The sequence below is a fragment of the Chrysoperla carnea genome, chromosome 2 (genome assembly GCF_905475395.1).
Source record: "Chrysoperla carnea chromosome 2, inChrCarn1.1, whole genome shotgun sequence".
NCBI lineage: Eukaryota > Metazoa > Arthropoda > Insecta > Neuroptera > Chrysopidae > Chrysoperla > Chrysoperla carnea.
Window position 1 is genome coordinate 66,404,879 of NC_058338.1, and position 13,685 is coordinate 66,418,563.

A 13,685-nucleotide genomic window follows, 5' to 3' on the forward strand; every position below is an offset into this window, starting at 1 on the left:
AAGGTTACTACCGATCAAACAAACGGAATAAATTTCCTTCAAATCTCTTCGTTCGTTCACAATCAATTATAAAATTATTTTTCAAAAGTTAAATTATCAATGTTGTTAACATTATTTTTTTTTTTGTATATCCATACTTTTTTTGTCCCATTTGTCGATATACAGATTGTTTCATGAAAATTTGGTGTGAATAAAAGACTCAATTAAGTGATAATATTATGCTATATAGTTTTTTACTTTTAGTTCGAAGAGTAGGACATCAAATCAAATATAAAATTTTTCGTAATATCGCTTAATTTACGAGATACCGAAAGTTAAAATTTTTTTATTATTGTAGATTAGATATACAAAAGATAGCTCGAAAACTAAAGTAATCTTTCCAAAAATTGTATTGTTTTTCCCCTTATTTCTTCGAGTGCTATAAGAACCTATTAATAAATTTTGTCGTTTCTTATAAATATGCTTTAAAAATAATTATATTAGAAATGTCTGAATTGAAATAATTATATTATAAATTTTTTTCCTATATTTTCGTCAAAAATTTCGTTAAAATTATTTTGATATTGTATAAATTTTTTATTGATTTTATTAGCATTTTTTTAATTTTGCGCATTATTCTAACAAAGGTAATGTATAGATTGTAAATAAGTGTCTACGATGTAGAGCATCATAAATCATTCATTTGAATGAATTAACTGAACTTGTGGTATATACATAAAACGTTTAAAAATCAGTCAAATTTGAAAGTATCGAAATAATTTGTACATCGGTTGTTTAGTTCCTCCATGTGGTTGTTCTGGAACACTCTGTATACTAATAAGAAACCGGCGCTGGCTAGAGTTGAACATTTAAAATCGAGGATTTTTATACAAATTTTTTTTGTTCACGTTGAAAATACTCCGGCTCTTGAATTAGGTATTCTTAATTCCAGCCAGCGAATTGCCTGTTGTATGAATGGCAAAACTTTTTTGTCATAATTTGTTCGTCTAATTTTTTGTGAACCAACCCTGTATAATTTTAAATATAAATGTCAAAAATATTTATGTTGGCAACGTACACGAATAACTAAATCCTAGGTACCAGTGCCACAGATGTCGGAAAATGGAAAATTGATGGAAAATGCATACGCGCTTTAACCAAAATAAAGCTTAGTGAAATTATACCTTATCACTTTATCAAATGTTTATAAAAAATATTAAAAATTGATAGGAAATGTAAATATATAAAACAAAATAAATATTTCATGATTGATTAAAAATAAAAAATTAAATTGTATTTTAATAAAAGTTAATAAATTTATTACGCCTGCTCTTCGCATGATTCTACAGCTTGATAACTATTGTTAAAATTAAATATTACTCAGTCAAAATTTAAAACATAAAAATCATTACATCTTAATGAAATAAAATTATTAAAAATGTATTAATTAAAAATAATAATATTAATAAAAATTATACAAAATAAAAATAAATAAATGCAAGTGATGACTGTATTGAAACGTCAATAATGTTGGTAACACTGTGATCAGTTTCTTTTCTTTAGATTTTGCTTGGCAGTCGACAGTCGGCCATTTTATGCAGAGACTGATAATGTATCTGTTTTTGGCCTGCCATTCATATTAATAATTAGTTATTGTGTTTTGAATGTGTTTTTTCTTAGTTTAAATGATTGATTTGGAATAGTATTATTAATAATTTAATTTAAAAAATATTATTCTAATGGCGTGTTTAAATACATTAAAGTTAGAAATCAAGACACTAGAAGCAATATTCCCAAAAGATCATGAAAGGTTTCAAATCATGTCAGCTAGTGTAGATGAACTCAGTTGTAGATTTATAGGAAAAAGTGGTAAAAAATATGAAATCCATGCTAACATTACAGTAAGTGGCTTATGAAAATTAATTTTAATTTATTTTAATTTTATTGGTAACATTTCATTATCTTTGTGTTTTGTATGTTTATGTTTTCAAGTTTTTATCAAAACAGTTTTATTATGATGGATGATTAAATTATAGTTTTATTGTTTTGTTGGACTTCATAATTACTTTTTATTTTAATTTTTACTGTATTGATTGCTTTACACCAATTTTAGCTTAAATTAAATTTATTAAGCGATATATAATGACCTTGAGTTCATTTAGTTTTTTATTCAAAAAAGTAAACATTGAAACTTGAATCATGATAGGAAATATTTTTTTTTAATATTGTTGCATTTAATTTTATAATTATCAAATATTTGATTTGAGATTCTGATTTGATAATAACTTCTTGTATTCTTGTGTTCATAATGATTGGACAGTGCGCTGTAATGGATCCATCTGCCTACCTGTTTTTTTTTTGTTGTATCTCATCATTATATTATAACAATAGAACTTTCAGGTGTCTTAAATATTTTATTACTTATGTATCAAAAGTGCTGTATTTAGTATTGTAGTACGTTCTTAGGTTTCACTGGTAATGGTAACTGTACTATCCCAAATTCATTTACAGGATAATAATCTTTTGTATTTTTTTTTTTGACTAAAGTAAATAATATGGAATATTTTGATAATTGAAAAATATTTATACATTTCAATAATTTTAAACAATATTCAGTTCAAAGTTAATTGATGAAATATTTTCATAACGAATTTCTCCTCTTTTAAACTGAACAGCTGAGTTTATGTGATGTTATCTCCTTTGTGTTTATCCTTCATAAAAGCATTTCTGTTTGAAATTGTTGATCTTAAGAAGAAATGTTATAAAATTAATAAATTGAAATAAGTATAGGATGCCCCCCCTCCTCATTTATTTATTCCATAAAAATTAACGACCAACTTTCGAATGGACCAGACGCCCATTTTTCCAACAGTGGTTGGGTACATGAAGATTTTTAGAAAGAACCATACCACCCACAATAATAATGGGTATTTTATTTGAATTATAATTATTATACCTTGTATATATGAAATGTATATCAAGGTGTAATAATTTTAGTCCCGGCTAGAAATATTGATGTTACAAACAAAATTATGGTACAGGTGTTCATAAAATCACCTAAGTAGTCCATTTTCTTTTGTTTGTTCGCTCGCTCGTGATCACAAAAAGAGATATCAAGCTGAAATTTTATGGCATGCTCAAGGCTTAAAAGTGAGATGAAGTTGGTAATTGGGTCTTGGGTCCATCTCCATAGGATCCAAGATCATAATCATCTTGTAAACAGTTAGAGCTAGCACTAAATATAAAAAAGGTTTCTTATAAAATAATAAAAAACCTTTAATTGAAACATTTTTTTCGTATACATAATTGTTTACCCGTAAGGACGCAAATTAGAACAAAAATTTGGTGCCCATTTTGTCCAAAACTATTTAAGATAGTCAATTGAAAATTTGCAGGTAGCTTTAACTACTGGTCTTGTGAAACATCCCCATAAAAAATTATAGAAAATTTTTCGAAAACCAAAATGACAGCCATATTTCTGTTGGTTTTTAAAATTTTTTAATTTATTAAAAATAATACAAGCACTGACATTCAACTTTCTATATAAGATATTTCAACAATTAACTCAGTTAATTGTTTGTGTTCACTTTTTATACCATGTATATATGTAATATGCAAGATATACTAAGTTTAGTCCCAAGTTTGTAACGCTTAAAATATTAATGCTATGAACAAAATTTTGGTATAGGTGTTTATTAAATCACCTAATTAGGCCCTTTGTCGGTTATCTGCCCGTCTGTCTGCCAACACGATAACTCAAAAACGAAAAAAGATATGAAGCTGAAATTTTTACGCTGTACTCAGGACGTAAAAAGTGAGGTCAAGTTCGTAAATGAGCAACATAGGTCAATTGGGTCTTGACCTATGGGCCCATAAGACCCATCTTGTAAACCGTTAGAGATAGAAAAAAAGTTTAAATGTAAAAAAACTTCCTTATAAAAAAATAAACAACTTTTGTTCGAAACATTTTTTCGTAAACATCAATGGTTACTCGTGAGGGCGGCAAATTAGGCGTAAATTGTAGGTATAGTATGTATTATATGGGTATATCAGTTACGTATGTGTGACATGTATGAATGTGTAATGTGATAGAGTAATCAACACTGTCTATGCATGGTATTTCAACAATTAACTCGGTCAATTGTTTGTTTTCAGTTGTTTTATTTAATATGAATAGTTTTGACTAAAATACACCCAACACTCGAAATCGAATTTGGAGATGAATTTTTTTTGTAGATTGGCGGGATTTTTCTGAACGGGACTATACATTTTATCTCTTACAAGTAATTATCCTCTGAGAGACGCCACTAAGAGCTACTGGTGATTTTTTTATTAAAAAAATTTAAATAAAATATAATTGTAATATACCTCTATTTTAAACCGTACTAAAAAGTATAAAATCATTATTTTAATTGTAATGTATAATTTAATTAAAAAATTTTAATTTAATTTTAGAGTGGAGAGCTTTTATGCATTCTTACTATAAGTTCACCTAATAGTTATCGAGTACGCCCAATTTATACTTTTAACGTAGGAATTATACTAAAAAAATTTTATACCTGTATATATGAAATATATGTCAAGGAATACTATAATTTTTGTAACGCTTAAAAATATTGACGATACACACAAAATTTTGATATGGGTGTTCGAAAAATTAACTAATTAGTCCATTTCTGGGTGTTCGTTGATCCGCCTGCCTGTCAAACCGATAACTCAAAAACGAAAAGAGATATCAAGCTGAAATTTTTATAGCGTGCTCAAGGCTTAAAAAGTGAGTTTCAGTTCGTAAATGAGCAACAATTTTGCCTTGGGCCAGTATAACCCATCTTGTAAACCGTTAGAAATAGAGATAGAAAAGTTTAAATGTAAAAAATGTTACTTATAAAAAAAATAAACTACTTTTGTTTAAAACATTTTTTCGCAAACATAATTTTTTATCCGTAAGAGCGCAAATTAGGGCAAATTGTTTATTTTTTATTTAAAATTTTTAATTAAAAACGTATGTTTATCAAAATACTAGCTTGATTACCGCCGCTTCGCTGGACTTGAAAGTAAAAGCAAACCTCGTTATAGCCTCCACCTCTCTTGTTCTCACTTATCCCATAACACTCGAAATAAGGGCAGGGAATGTAAATATATGTAAAGATTTCAATTTAAAAAAAATGTTATGATAATGTCTTGATTCATTGAGTGTATCATGAATAGTATCTCGTTCACCATTTTTTACAGAAATTTCTTATTTATGCTCAAAATGATGCTCGTCTAATAGACTTAATTTAATTTTTTTTTTAATTAAAAACAAATATCTATAAATTATGGTTCATGTGTTATTCTGATGTATGTGCTATATTATTGTACAGTTTCATTCAAATCCATTCGGTAGTTTTTGCGGAAAGCGAAACAAACAAATAAACAATCTTACTTTCACATTTATAATATATAGGGATAGGGATAGCGAGAAGGAAGAAGCAATACAGTTCTTCATCGCTTCTAACAAGTTGTTTTATGTCAATACATATTGTATTGTCACTTGACTAACATACGTGTACATATTATGAAAAATCACTGCGATCTCTCAAGTCTCTAGCGAAAGTACATTAATTTTTAAATTAAACACAGAAACAAAAGTCAGTTAATATAATCGCGATAAAAAAAAATCCATAACTCGATCTTTTGGTAATCAGGTTATATTATGAAGATCGGACTTTCATTTTCATTGGGACATAGATGACTTCAGTAAAACAGTCATCAAATGAGCCCCTATTAACATAATAAATAATCATTGGTGATTAATTCATACTTAAGTTGACAGCACTGTTATTTAGTTAGTGCTGTGGCTAAGGTCTCACTGTTTATAAGGTTCAAAATAAATTGAATACAACTCAAAACAAGTGAAAACAAACAATTGACTGAGTTAATTGTTGAAATACCATGCATAGTCAGTGTTGATTTCTTTATCACATAACACATACAAACATGTGACACATACATAACTGATAATCAAGTATAGTACATATTATAAAATTTCCGCCTAATTGGCGCCCTCACGGGTAAACAGTGATCAAACAAAAGTTGTTTAATTTTTGATAAGGAACATTTTTTACATTTAAACTTTTGTTCTATCTCTAACGGTTTACAAGATGGGTCCTACGGACCCAAGACCCAATTGACCTATGATGCTCATTTACGAACTTGACCTCACTTTTTATGTCCTGAGTACGCTGTAAAAATTTCAGCTCGATGTCTTTTTTCGTTTTTGAGTTATCGTGTCCACAGACGGACGGACGGACGGACAACCGGAAATAGACTAATTAGGTGATTTTATGAACACCTATGACATAATTTTTTTCCTAGCATCATTATTTTTAAGCTTTACAAACTTGGGACTAAACTTAATATACTATGTATATTTCATATATGCATGGTATAATTAAGCCAATACAATGGACTCTAGTTAATCCGACACCCCCTGTAATCCGACTATTGTTTTTGTATTGAAGTATGATTTGTACCTCAGAGTATAACATATAGAACCTTATCATTGGATTTGTGATTTGTCGAACAACAAGGTACTCTTTATTATCCGACAAACTCGATAGTCTGACACAACCGTGAAAAACGTTTGCCGGATTACCGGTGGTCCACTGTATACTACTATTTAAAGAACTATATTTTTCTCTTTAAAAAGATACCACATTCTCTCTTAATGTGAAAAAACCCTAATTGTAAAGCACCCTGTGATAATTTATTGCTGAGTGTACTGAACTTTAGAAGGTTTATCAATTTCATATTAAAGGAGAGCAAATATTAAAAAAAATATTGAATGTATATAATTGATATTATTACAGGAAACGTATCCTTCGACACCTCCAGTATGGTTCGCTGAAAGTGAAGAAACAAGTATTACCAACGCAGTGCAGGTTTTAAGTAATACAGAAGGGCGAGATAATCACGTTATTCAACAAGTAGCGATCTTGTTACGTGAATTATGTCGCTTGCATTCAGTGCCTGAACCACCTGACATAGACCGACTGACTCTGCCCACCTCAGGAACACATTCTTCCATTACATCGTCACATCCACACCAACAGCAAACGTATACACACAGATTAAGTTCCGATGTAGAGCACATGGATACAGATAGTGGGACTGGTGATGTTGATCCTGCTAGTGCTGACGATGACGAAGAAGACGAAGATGAAGACAGCGATGGCGATGGTGAGGATGTTGAAGAAGACTTACAATTAGATATGGAAGAAGTAGCTCCGCGTACCAAACAAGATGAAATGGGTGTTGAACATTTAGCTACATTGGAACGTTTACGACAAAATCAACGAAGAGATTATTTAAAAGTAAATTTTATTCAAACTTATTGTCCACTAAAATAATATTGAGCGACTTTTTTGTTGTTTAAATTGATTATATTCAAAGTTGGACATTAATTCAAAAATTTGCATTACAATTAATCATTAACCAATTAAAATGTTAATTGAAATTTAAAAAAAGTTTAATTTTAATTGTTTCTACAATTTATTTTGACTCATTTCTGAATATAATTAATTTAAGGACATTTGATCATAAAATCATAATTCGATATATTTTTTTAAGTAAGCGGGTTGATGAGATTAAGTTGTTTACTATCGAAACTATTTGTAAATCCAAGTTTTTGCGTAAGAAGTACGGGGAGAGTTTATTTATAAATATGTATATGATAAGATCCCTATGTTTTTCGAATCCTCGAGATTTTATAAATGTTGAATAACAAACAAAAAGGCAATAACTAAAAAGTTATTTATATTTGTTCTCTTCTTGATTTTTTCGGAAATACTCACCTGCGAATAAAAGAAACAGAAAAATTTCAGCTTTGTTTAAAGACTTTTGGTCCAGTTTAGTTGGATACGCGCTTAAGAATGAAATACAAGGTTTTCTTTAAGAATGGAATATGTATGCTCAGGGGAATATTTCGCGACTTACCGAAGGCGTTATTTCACGAATTTCTCTGTGTCTAATATAATTAATTATATGCAAAATAATATTTGAGAATGTAGGTTAGGCTAGCCTAAGTTGCAATCAATGTGGGTGGATCAAATTTAGTCATTAAATGCATTGTAGTAATTGAGGAAGGATCACCTCATAAAGAATTCATTTTCTTGAATCATTTGGAGCTTTTCAAGAATAGCAGAAGAGACGTCGACAAATTATAAGTACAAGTTATCAAAGAATGGTGAAGCCAAACAAGCCAGCCTTCTTATAGTAAGAATTTGGTAATGATTAAGGAGATGAGTCATTGTTTCCTATTCCTTACTGTGATAGTTCCACTAGTTCTTCGAAAGTGTCAAAAATCTCTTTTTTTTCTGTTAACAAAAAAATAAGTATATAAACATATTTTTGTCAATCGCAATAAAATTAAGATATTTGGAGTTCTCTTTTTTCAAATGATCCGATATTATAAAAATACACCCGTACATTTTTTTAACAAATCTACAGTGGAAGCAAGTGATTTTTGAACAATTGAAATATAATAATCTATTTATGTAATTTTTGTTCTTAAAAATTCATCGCCTTTATGATATTGTATGTATAGGTAGAGTGCCTCATTTTAAATTACTCAGAGTAATAACTTTCAAGGATGAAGAGACTTGTTTTAAATTAATAAACATCTCTGCGTATCTTGTAACTGAATTGGTTGTCAACCAATCCTTTGGGTTTTGTCAATCTACAATGTCATAAAACTGCTAAATATTTGTTGTATAAAATGTGGAAAATCTCGTAAAACCATCATTTAATAGCTTGTCCTTTTTTAATTGTTGGATGACAATATTTCATCAAACACAACGATTTAAATCGTTTTTCTATTATTAAACATAGATTTTTCGCCATAATCCATCCTGAAAAGTTATTAATCTAGGTAAAACAAAATGGATAGATTTTATATTTGATTTTGTTTATGTATAGGGTTCGGTATCCGGCTCCGTTCAAGCAACAGATCGACTGATGAAAGAATTACGTGATATATATCGTTCAGATTCGTTTAAAAATAACATGTATTCAATTGAATTAGTAAATGATTCGATATACGAATGGAATATTAGATTGATGGCCGTCGATCCAGACAGTCCACTCAGTCATGATCTAGCACTTTTAAAAGAGAAAGAAGGGAAAGATTCAATTCTGCTCAATATGTTGTTCAAAGAAACTTATCCATTTGAACCACCATTTGTAAGAGTCGTCTATCCTATTATCTCAGGTATGTTAAGAATTATGATAGAAAATATTTTTTTTTACTTAATTTAAAAAAATTGCCCACACTACTTGTAGCTATATTTTTGCATTGTTAAACACATATTGGAAGAATAAGCGAAAATTTGGATGTTTAATCTTATTCAAGAAAAATATCATGTAGCACATCGACACTCCCAAAAATTGAATTTTCGTAGTTTTTCAATCTAAAATAGTTTTTTGAAACTAAGATAAACAGTCCAATTATTAAGAAATTTTTTAATTTTTACGTGGAAAGATTCGCTTAATATTAATCGAATGTCGTTAAAAATAATCGGAACATGTTTTTTATAAGTTTTGAGACAAAAAAAAAATTGTTTTTAACATTGTTTGATGAATCCTAATCCTAGAAGTATTTAAATACACTTTCAATGTAGGCAAATTTTTAGATGACCTCCTCATTTTAATTAGCACGTGTATTATTACATAAATTAGTTTTCTGTTCCAACTTTCTTTCAAAGATATTTAAAAGTAGTAATTTGGACAGGGAGTGTTTGAATTATTCATCTGGAAAAGCCAAGAAATTTTATTTTGGAAAAACACTGCAACCATGTAGAACTAGGTAATTTGTTACGACAAAGTTCAAATTTTGCCGACAGTGCAATTCTGACGTTAGATTCAAATTCAGTCAGGCAAAATTTATTAGGAAGAGCACTTCACATGAAGCCATCAAATTAAAAGCAAAAATTTAAAGGTTTTATTTTGTATTGTTATCTTTTGGTAACTTGTGTTATGGAAGATTTAAAAATTAATTTTTTTAAATTTATTAATTTGATACAGGTGGCTATGTATTAGTTGGTGGCGCTATTTGCATGGAACTATTAACAAAACAAGGATGGTCTAGTGCATATACAGTTGAAGCTGTTATCATGCAAATAAGTGCTACGTTGGTTAAAGGTAAAGCCCGCATTCAGTTTGGTACAGCAAAAGTATGTTCTCAAGGTCAATATAGTCTTGCACGTGCACAGCAATCCTTCAAATCTCTTGTACAAATACATGAAAAGAATGGTAAGTACTAAAATGATTTAGAAAATAAATTATTCTTACAAAACTGGTATAATCAGATATTATCAGATATAACAATTTACATCTGCTGTTGACATAAACCCTGTGTTGTATTTAAGTTAAACAAGTTATTATCGTTTAAAACTTGTAATTCTTAAGTCATAATTTTGGGACAACCTGTATACGTAATTCAATTATTCACAGTTGTGACAAGAAACTCAATTAAACCGTGAAGTTTAAGTGAAGTAAACCTTAATGAAAAACATCTTTATTTTGATCGTAGAACCTGAAAATGAAATATTAACAGAATGTTCCATTTTTTAAAAAAAGACTTTGATACATTCTGCGTTTCCGGTCACTCTGCATCTTACGAAAATAATTTTAAAATGTACGGCCAATAACCCTCCATCTATTCCTGAAAGAAAATTTTTGTTAATATCGCTCCAGTTAGTCATAATCTTCCGTGTCGTATAGCTTGAACAGCTCTGTATAGGAAACTGTCTAACTGGATTAATATTTTTCGATTTTACTCATATCTGATTTTTGGCAAATTTGGTGTACGAACGGTACCAAGAAATTCTAAATATTTTTGTCCTCTATTTTTTTTTTTAAATAAAAAAGGTAACGAATACTCTAAAAACACAAAAATCCAGGTCGTTTGAAAGTTGATTTTTATTGCCACAATGACTTTATTTTACATACTAATTGAATTGAAATTTTCAGGTTGGTTCACACCTCCAAAAGAAGATGGTTAAATTTAAAACAATTTTGTGTTTAAAATAAAAAAACAAAGTTGATAATAAAATAAAATAAACGTAACAAATCTAAAAATAAAACAATACAAAATAGTTTGCACCAATCAAATGAAAAAATATGAAATCAATCAAAAATAATATGATTCCAATGAATTTAATTATTATTGATTTAAAAAAATATTAAATCAATTATTGTTTTATGCTTTATGACAAGACAAGACACTCCAAAACGATATTATATTTGTTTTTAATTTTCGATATGCGCAGCGTCCCCCCGTGTTTAAGTGAATTTAAAATAAAAATAAAACATAAAGTGGTGATAAATATAAATGTGAATCCAATATAAACACATAAAAATTATATAACAATGAATATTTGAATGTTTCAAGTGTTTAATAAAAAAAATTTAATTATGTAATTGATCAGATCTACAAAAAAAAAAAAAAAATAGACAACAAGTAGTTTAAATTTAATGATATAATTGATATAGCAGTGTTTAAAAATATTAATGTTTGTTTGTATCTATTACTACTTACTACAGTCAAAACCGGTAATAATGCCATTGGTCCTGATAAGCTTTATGGATACTTTATCTCTTTGGGATAATTTTCTTCTAAGAGAAGTATCACTAGATGCTAATTTTGTAACTGTTTCATAAAAAAAAAAAAACATCCTTCTCCGAGGAAAAATAACAGCCCGGTCGTTAAAAAACAAGCTGGAAAAGCAAAAGGTTCGGCTAGACTCTTCAAATACATAAATCTGTGAAAAATATAAACGAATCATGTCCACAAAGGAAAACTAAAAGAAGAGAGTTGTCAGCTATCCATAGTTCCTTTTCAGTTATATGGCTTATAGTTTATGGGTTTATGTTACGACAAATGGTCAACGGATGACATATATTTTATGTTTGACTAATAGTCAACGGGCTATGTATCAAGTGAGAGCACGATATGTAATATGAAGCAGTAAATACTTTCAGATTACGTGAAAAGTACAAAAAAAAAAACCCAAACCAGATCAAGAAAATTTATATAGAGAGAATTTAGAAAGAACAAAGGTCTACCAGATAATATTCAATACATCTGTAGACCTTTCTAAATCTTTTGTAGCTTATATTCGAGTGTTCGTTATTACATTTAACAAATCGCCAGCTAACCAGCTTTAATAGACTGTGACAAAATACAGCATAAGTTATGTCTTTTGAATTTTAAATGATCCAAACAGGGCAAAAATGACCAAATAAACGCCTGCTTAAAAGGCATTTACTAATACCTATTGGGTAGATGTAAATTTAGTGTCATTTGCACAAGCGGAAGCAGATTATTTCAACCCTATTTGCATAAATGAAGACGCAAAATGACGTGATATTTATAAATATTTTCAGATCTGGATAAAGGCTGGATGGTTAACATAATTAATGTAGGTAAAGTCGTGTGACGGATTGAGCTGCCGCAAACCATCCCTTACTCAACTTGTGTTTCGATGACCAAACTTTCGGTTATCTTCGGAGAATTATTGTAGGCCAAGAGCCAGACACCAAATGAACCCCTATTAACATAATAATTACGGCTAAAACTTCTGTTGAGTATATTGTAGATAAAAATTCGTTTAGTTGTTCCTTGAATATGAAAAAAAAAGTGAATAATTCTCATTTACAACATGTAGTCTCGTGGGTAAGACCTTACTGCTTTATAACGTTAAAAATTCTATATTTTGGACGTTATAAACAGTTTAATTATTATGAATAACCGATTGGTCGTTATAAGCGATGTCGCTATTACCGATTTTGACTGTATTTACATAACTACTATTAATAAAAAAAAACCAACCTTTTCATCTGTAATATTTTTCAGTTCTCTGTTTTGGTTATGTGATGATTTGAATGCATGACGACACTTTCATACCACGTTCAAATTTTTTTTTTAAATCATCAAATCGATCTTTTAATTAATTATTCTTATCATTATTATAATTATTTTTTAAAATATTATTATTATAATTAAAATAATGTAACAACAAAATAATTCTTTTTTGATATCATAAAAAACATGTAATTAAAAAAAAAAGTAATTGACTGCAGTATTCAAAAACAAAAAAATAAAAATATGTAATTGTATGTAAAATGTAATGTAATAAATACTGCCCTATCGCTTTAGAACACGTCACATCTATTTACATTGACATTGACATTGACATGTGTTTGTGCATTTTCATATATATTTAAATAAACAAAATGTTCTCTTTTTGTGATTTGTTTCAATTTTGTTTTCATTCATTCATTCATATAAGGCTCAGGTCAAACGACCATTGATTTAAACGCACGTTTTTTTCAACGAACGTTTGTTAGAATTACATAGTGTAAACGGATTTCCAACGTATGTTGAAATTGATGTCTGTATGGCAAAATCTATTTTATTAACACAATGAATTCCTAAAACATACGTTAAAAAACGAACGGTTGAACCATCGTGTGACTAAGTCTAAACGTTTTTTTTTTTTTTCATTTAATAGACAATTCCCACAAAACTTTAGAATTCGATCATAACAGGTCTTTCAATAAGAGTTTTCATTTTAAATTGCGTCCTATTTTTCTTTAATCTCAAAGAACTACGGAGTTTTTCTATGAAAATTACAATTTCAATGAAAATTTGTTTTCACTCAGGC

General features: G+C 28.8%; 1 protein-coding gene across 1 annotated transcript; it reads left to right on the forward strand.

Moving 5' to 3' along the window:
- The first annotated feature begins 1,539 nt into the window (after positions 1-1,539).
- Positions 1,540-11,312, forward strand: LOC123292239 (ubiquitin-conjugating enzyme E2 Q2). Its single transcript, XM_044872815.1, has 5 exons — positions 1,540-1,880; positions 6,831-7,334; positions 8,938-9,229; positions 10,042-10,269; positions 10,990-11,312. The coding sequence occupies exons 1-5, from the start codon at positions 1,719-1,721 to the stop codon at positions 11,019-11,021; spliced, it is 1,218 nt and encodes a 405-aa protein (XP_044728750.1). The 5' UTR covers positions 1,540-1,718; the 3' UTR covers positions 11,022-11,312.
- The last annotated feature ends 2,373 nt before the right edge of the window (positions 11,313-13,685 follow it).

Excerpts from the sequence above, each read along its gene's own strand:
- LOC123292239 (XM_044872815.1), top strand. The coding sequence starts at position 1,719 with ATGGCGTGTTTAAATACATTAAAGTTAGAAATCAAGACACTAGAAGCA. Across the intron at positions 7,335-8,937 it reads AACGAAGAGATTATTTAAAA|GGTTCGGTATCCGGCTCCGT; the intron begins GTAAATTTTATT and ends GTTTATGTATAG. Across the intron at positions 10,270-10,989 it reads ACAAATACATGAAAAGAATG|GTTGGTTCACACCTCCAAAA; the intron begins GTAAGTACTAAA and ends TGAAATTTTCAG.